General features: G+C 35.1%; 2 protein-coding genes and 2 long non-coding RNA genes across 4 annotated transcripts in view; all 4 read right to left on the reverse strand.

Annotated features, from left to right (window-relative positions):
- Window positions 1–26, reverse strand: part of LOC137642088 (uncharacterized) — a 1,174-nt gene extending 1,148 nt beyond the window's left edge. The window contains exon 1 of the long non-coding RNA XR_011044639.1: window positions 1–26. This exon is cut by the window's left edge and continues 338 nt beyond it. This is a non-coding gene — a long non-coding RNA (uncharacterized lncRNA).
- Window positions 27–56: 30 nt separating this feature from the next.
- Window positions 57–720, reverse strand: LOC137642089 (uncharacterized). The gene has a single exon (XM_068374641.1). The coding sequence runs from the start codon at window positions 596–598 to the stop codon at window positions 230–232; it is 369 nt and encodes a 122-aa protein (XP_068230742.1). The 5' UTR covers window positions 599–720; the 3' UTR covers window positions 57–229.
- A 1-nt stretch (window position 721) lies between these two features.
- Window positions 722–5,182, reverse strand: LOC137643016 (uncharacterized). The gene is made up of 3 exons (XM_068375870.1): window positions 4,435–5,182; window positions 2,829–4,141; window positions 722–2,542 (listed from the first exon to the last, which is right to left on the reverse strand). The coding sequence occupies exons 1-3, from the start codon at window positions 5,180–5,182 to the stop codon at window positions 722–724; spliced, it is 3,882 nt and encodes a 1,293-aa protein (XP_068231971.1).
- Window positions 5,183–6,059: 877 nt separating this feature from the next.
- LOC137642090 (uncharacterized) lies at window positions 6,060–7,196 on the reverse strand. The gene is made up of 2 exons (XR_011044640.1): window positions 6,833–7,196; window positions 6,060–6,519 (listed from the first exon to the last, which is right to left on the reverse strand). It is a non-coding gene; the product is annotated as an uncharacterized lncRNA (long non-coding RNA).
- Window positions 7,197–7,456: the final 260 nt, after the last annotated feature.

Consider the following 7,456-nt stretch of genomic DNA (forward strand, 5'->3'; position numbering starts at 1 on the left):
TTTAAGTACTAAAAATGAAAGTTAAAATAAAAACCATCTTTTACAAACTTACCAAATTACCATATTATAAAAAGAAACAGAAAACAAAAAATAACTTTGTTATTTTTCAACACTCCCGGGGAAGAAATCAAAATTACATAAGAATTATGTAAATTTGATCAAATAAAGAAAAAAAATATTAGTCTGAAATATCATCGTTTAGAATGGTTTTGAATTTTTGCCGTGATATCTAGGCAGCTTTTCTCTGTGGACGTTTTCTAGAAACGTCCATGCCTGGAATCTCTTCTTTCGATGCTACAGCATCCTCATCATCTTCATCTGATGCTACAGCATCCTCATCAGACTCCTTCCTTAAGAGTGGTATTAAAGAAGTAACATGCCTTTTAGTTATTTCATTGGTTTTACCCTTCAGAACTTTCGCAGCAGTTACCTCTCCGTTGATATTCTTGAAAACTTCTTTGACAATTCCCATAGGATAATTAACAGGTTTATATCCATCATCCTTAATCAGCACAATATCGCCGATACTGATTTGTTTATGGTTTACAGGAGCATATCTATCCTTCTTATCAGTAGCTTGTTTAATTAAAGTGTTCATGAATTCCCGATGATAGATTTCCAGCAAGTTAGTTCTAATTTGTTTCAGCTTCTCATAAGATGTTTTAATTTTATGTACAACATCAAAGGCAACCTGAAAATCCTCATCAGAATCAGGGTCAGCTTATAATGCGGGAACAATATTCAAAGAGACCAATGAATATCCATGAATAAGTTCCTCTGGCGTTATAGGGGTTGGTACACTATTAGAACAATCTCTTAATGCTTCTTTAAATGCAATCGGCCTTCTATTGATCAAATGTACAGCATGACAAACAAGATATTCAAAATCACTAAATTCAATGACATTATTTCTGATTGACTTCCGTATCATATGCTTGGTCATTTTGACTACGCTCTCAACCAATCCTCCAAGCTGACTGCAGCCCTTATAGTACTGTTGAAAATGGACTTTCTCAACATTATTATCAGTTAAATACTGAACAGTCTCGGCATCCTTCAGGAAATCCTGAATAATATTGGCTCCTGCTACTATTTGCGTACCCAAATCACTTACTATAAACTGAGGGACTCCATATTCAAAAGAATGCAGTGACAAAGCACGCAAAAACTCTTCAACTGTCATATCCATACAGATCTTAAGATTAACTGCTCGTGTGAACATGCATGAAATAACAATGATCCAAACCTTGACTTTATCTTTCCCTTGTCTCACAAAAAATGGACCACAATAATAAATGTATACATTACCAAAAGGTTTATCAGATGGACTCAATCTAAATTCCCTATAGGCTGATTGATTAAGTTTGACAGGTCTTTGGTTATATCTACGGCATACAACACATTCCTTCAGAATCCTTTTAACCGTTGAGAAGAATTTTGGTATCCAGAATTTCCTACGTAATTCTGTCAAAAGGGCATAGCAACCAGCATTTTTCAAAAGCAAATGTTCATCCAATATAATAAGTTTTGTTAGAGTACTCTCTCTTGATAAAAGAATAGGATAAGTTTGGTTGGTTACACTACGCTTCTCATTAAATTTACAATTCACTCTTATTAAATTATGAGTGTCTGGATACAAATTCAACTGTAATATCAAATTAGGCATAGCCATCTTGGTTTTAGAGTTACTACTTAAATAGTCAATGACATCTGGAAAATTTATTTGTTGATCCCTAGAGATGATTTGAGTCAAAGCCTTAGAGCGGAGGTCCTTCTTATCAAAGCCATGTGACTTGTTTATAAACCCTTTCCATCGATCCCAGCATTCCAGAACTTTCGCATGTATAGATATCAACTTATTCATATTTGAATATCTATCTAGAGAAATTAAGTGCTCTAGTTTTACAGTTTGGCTTTCTTTTATACTGGTTGATGCACTATGTGCCTCAATGGTTTCTAAATTCTCGACCATTGGTACCTTGAAACCTAAAATGTCACTTCTACTAGCTTGATCGAGATCACGTATATTGGGACCCTTATGGTAATTAGACTTCATTAAGCTTTTGAATGACAGACATCGTGTAATTTTGTCGGCTGGGTTGTCCATTCCACTCACGAAGGAGAATCCAACACTTCTCCCCTCACATAGCTTTATTATATGATTCAGTTTGTTCATTACGAACACTGACCTTTTCTGCATTTTATCAAACCTATGAGAATATGATTTAAGCCACGACAGGGCAACAAAACTATCTGAGAATAGCCCCAAGTCAACTATTTTGATGGGCACCAGGCACAGTGTGCCACTCAGTTCATTATAGGTATCCAACAAAACCTCTGTACCCAAACATATAGCCTGCAATTCGAGTGAAGGAATGGACTTACCATGTAATTTGGATCCAATGAGTCTGTTTTTCGCTAATAAAAAGCTTCTTTCACCACTTCTTATATTGCATAAATATACAATAACTCCATAAACTCTTTTGCTAGCATCAACATAAGCCTCAAGTTTATATTCATCTGTCCTTTCACCAACACATCTCTGAAGCTCAAAAACAGGAGCAGAATTTACTTGGTTTGCAATATTTTTCCATTCCTTTTGTTAAAAGTCTCTAAGTTGTGTATCCCATCCAAGCGTCCTCTCACATTGCAAGTCCTACATAAAAAATCTAGCTCTTAAGAAGAGGACCATTTATGTTGAAAACATCATAATTAGATGCAATGGATCGCAAAATTTCCCTCTTTGTCTTAGCCTTTTCATCAAGGCACAATTTCCTGGTTGAAATTGTATCACTCCCTCGATTCTAGATCATCCCAAGTAATTTCACCTCCATCTCAGATTTCTTGCATCCTACGTCCGATTGCATATTTTCTTCATCAATTTTATCTTGTAGTGTAGAATCATTAGAAAACATCTGCTGTAGTTCAAATTTGTAAGGACCAAAAATACCCTGTAAAATCTCATATATCCAATTTAAGGTTTCAGATGATTCACAAGTATATCCACCATTATCCATATAGAAGAGCTGATACATTATCCATTTTGTATTTCTTAGTCTAGGATTATCATTCTTGCTATCCAGTACTAAAATTTTGAAAAGAGCCAACATCAAAATTGTAGGACTGCATCGAAGTCCAAAAGGAAGACGAACATTTTTGTAGGCAACTATAGAGAAACCCCCTTTCTTAATATTCTTATACCACAAAAAGAGTAACTTCTGCTGATCAAGCTCACTGAGTGCTATTTGATTGAATGCTTTCTTAATATCGAAGATGAGTAATTTAGATCCAAATCTCAAATGAAGCATTGCAGAAGTTATCTTCTGATTGAGTGATGGGCCAGCATACATAGCCTGATTATGATTGACCGTCATCACACTGGACCTGCTAGGTTCACAAACATTGAACAGGAAAACAACTCTGCATTTTGTTGTTTCCCGATCTAGTCTAAAAACTCCCATGTGTGCTAAAAAACTGCACTCAGGATGCTCATCCATGTACCTTTCTAGATTTGGTACTCTTTCAATTATTCCAAGTTTTGCTTGTTCTTTAAAATTTTCATTCATAAGTTCCAAATTTGCCTTGTTCCTTTGTAATTTTCTCGTGTTGGATCTCAATACAGCCTTTGCAAGGTTGAAATTCCGTCCAAGCAAATGACAGCTCTTTTCATTCCATAGAAGAGGCATCTCTAGCCTTCCTTCCTCGTTTCTTCTTGCGTTATCAAGGGTAAACTTAATCAAATTTGCATTACAATCTGACATCAAGTTTCCATCTCCATGGTCTGGTTCACAAATAGATTTCTCATACACAGACCGCAGCATCTCCTCAGTTGCACGTCTCAGCTCCGATTCTTCAATCATACCTTTTTCATTTAAAATAGCGAAGTTAGCTTGAACCTCCACCTCGCATTCCAAACTTAAGCCACTTGGCTCACCCATAGAACTTCCAAATCCAATATACTTGCAGCATTCATCTATGCCATCAAATACAGGGGATTTGTTTCCATTTAACTCACATGTTTCCTCATAATTGGCAACCGAGTGAGTGTGCTCCGAACACCAAGAACAAGAAAAATCCTTTGAAAGATAAGGTAGATTCTGTTGCATAATCTTGACATTACCCATTAACATCACTCCTGCAGCTGATCCCAAATAAACAGATGGGTAATCATTGCCAAATTTTATTGAAAAATCTAATAACAATGGGCATCATTTGTACCGAGTATCAAGTCAATATCTTTTATTTTAACACTACCATCAGTCAAATATTTATCAGCTAATTTGAAGCCTTTTTTGGCAAAGGCCCTGGCCACTTCTGAAATTCCTGGCAATGACAAGTTTATATCTATGCTTGGTACACACAATGCCTGTATTACACATGCCTTATCATCAAAGTTGCACTTTAATTAAACTATCTTGGATTTATACTTCTTACTTGAATTAAAACCATTGACTGTTAAAGACACATTATCTTCTAACACTTTCAACCTATTATCACTTGCAAGTTTTTCAGTTACAAAACTGGTCTGACAGCCACAGTCCTTCAAACCTCTAACAAGGGCTCCATTCAACATTTCACAGGTAAAAGTTGGCAAAACAGAGGCGCCATCAGTGGTATGCAAAGCCTTGGTTATAATCATTACATCACTTGACGTTTCCCTGTGTTTTGAATTACCTGCTTTTACTTCCTTGCTACCTCCCACATTCATTTGTAGTTTTTCATCATGAGATTTTTCACCTTGATGGTCACACAAAAATGAAAAATGCCAACCCTTACAAAAATAGCATTTCTTAAAGAATTTAAACTTGCATTTGTCAGTGGTATGTCCAATGTTAGCGCATTTCTTGCAACCATTAAGTTCTTCTAAGCGTCTCAGCTTATGCTCAGGTTCTTTATATTTTATACACTTATGTGTTGCATGGTTTTCCTGGCAAAGAGTGCACCTTTTCCTCGGAGAAGCGGCGTCAGCAGTACTAATTCTGTTAGTTTCATTATCCTCATATTTAACATTAACTGCAAGTGATGTAGAAGATTTTCCTCCTTGTCTCCTCCTTTCATTAAACTTCCTTGTGACGTCCATATAACGTTCAGATGCTTCAAAGAATTTTTCCTTTATCTCCTCAAGTGATGGACGTACATGATTAGTCACATTTATTAGCTGAGCTTTAAAGGAGTCATTCATGCCTTGCCAGATGAAATACTGCAAAATATCATCTACTTTCATTTCCAATGTAGAAAAAGTTTGTTACATTAGTAATTTTTCCAATATAGGAAAAAGGATCAGTGCCGTACTCAAGCTTCATTTCACTTAATTGCTTAATTACATTGAATTTTTGAAGCGAACGAGAGGCCAGTGCTTCTTTAAGCAATTTCTTAGCATCAGTATAGGTCTGCTTTGGAATTTCAAGATTCTCGAGTAAAATTGAGGCTCTGCCTGATACCTGTTGCTTGAGAAGTAATAGTTTATCTCTCTCAGTGTACGAATATGTGGCAATAGCCGATTCAAACTCAACAAGAAATTTTTCAACATTTTCACTTTCGGTGCTAGCGTAAACCGGAAGTGGAACTACAGGACTCTTTAAGAGACTTCTTGCGGTCTCAGAATCCTTGGCCTCAGGCTTAGAATCCATCAATTGTAAAACAGCAAAACAGGTATTTAATTTATCTGAGTAACAATCACAAGACTGCAATTCTAAAAAGAACTCCTCTTCATTTGTCCCGTCTCCATACAAAGACTTATGGATTACAGTATTAAGACTGGTCAACTGATCACTGTACGATACCAATTTAATTTGAATAGCCTTCAACTCAGTTTTATTCATACTCGTGAAATTATCATGTTCATTAAACAACCGTGTTACTTGGCCACGAATATATTTACGAGTCTTTAACTCTACACTCATTTCAATAAAATTTAAAAGATAGACCATGGACCCGCAAACAAACAAAACCCCAACCCGGAAGCTAACCAGACAGCAAAAACAGCACCTTACTTAAGCCCCACGTTGGGCGCCATCTTGAAAAACTTTACAACGTAATTGGAAAATTAATACAAAGCATAATTATCTTATTTTAATGAAACCTTCATAAAATTATGAACTTTGAAAACTTTAATTAAACAACGAAGAAATTGAATATATAATAAAAATGGTTTCATGTATTGCTGCTCAAATTAAAACCAATGCTGTTGTTGCTGCTGTCGAAGATGATCGCCTTAAATGGAGATCAAAGCGATGGTCAAGCATCTACAACTTCCAATTACTATTTTCAAGAACCCCTAGATAAGTATAAAATACCAAATATCAGTTACGCTTCAAGTGGTGACTTAAAATTATCGAAATCACTAATAAAATATTCAAACATAGGAATGCCATTCCAATATATATATTGTATCAATAATGGATTTCACTTAACATTATCAAATAATAATTACCTAAAGGCAATGGTCCACTTTGCGTATTAAGTATATCACTAGTATACAACGAGCCAAATTGACAGTAAGGCCGAACGAATAACCACCTAAGTAGTAAAAACAACTAATGTAAATAAACTACTAATTAACGTAAAAGTGGCAAAAATGAGAGAATACCAAAATATGATACAAAATTTAATTTATCTAACCAGCTCAAAGTAACTGAAGATAAATGAATCTCTCAATTATGACTGGGAAATTATAATATGGCAATTCCATAAAAATTGTAAATGATATGAATTTTGACCAAGGGTATATTTATTTGTGGGGGCTAAAAAGCAAAGCAAGGGACTTTCATTATCAAATGAACTATGGATTATAAATCACAAAATTTAAATGACCTTTAAAATGATGACGTACCTCACAACCCATACCGTCCGTGTATGCTGTTCGTAAATGAAACAAATCACAATTTCTGTGTTGGCTCTTGATGAGGCTTCCAAGAAGAAGGCAACGTAAGATGCGGATCCATGGTACAGATCACTTATTTTTTCACCATGACGATAAAGAGGCCAGCAAATCCAATGTTGTCACTGGTGAAGATGGCTAAGAACTAACTATATTTTCATGGAAAGCCGTCCACTTCTCCTTTCTGTAAGAAATGTATAACGAGCAGCAAGTCTCTTCAACGACCCCAACCATCTTAAGTTTTAACAGGTTATTAAGGAATTGTCATCATTTTATGTAAACCAAAAATATTTAAGTACTAAAAATGAAAGTTAAAATAAAAACAATCTTTTACAAACTTACCAAATTACCATAATATAAAAAGAAACAGAAAACAAAAAATAACTTTGTTATTTTTCAACAATCCTGCATTCTAGAAATGTTTGAGGAATGACGTATACACAGCAGAATACGCATAAACCACAAACAAAATTATTTTAGAAATACGTCACTGAGGAATGAAATTTACATTTCGCTTTCTAGTCTTCAAATATAGAATGAATGGTGACAGTTTTGTGGCTCAAGGTAAAAACCTCG

This window comes from Palaemon carinicauda, chromosome 6 (genome assembly GCF_036898095.1).
Source record: "Palaemon carinicauda isolate YSFRI2023 chromosome 6, ASM3689809v2, whole genome shotgun sequence".
In the NCBI taxonomy this organism is placed as follows: Eukaryota; Metazoa; Arthropoda; class Malacostraca; order Decapoda; family Palaemonidae; genus Palaemon; species Palaemon carinicauda.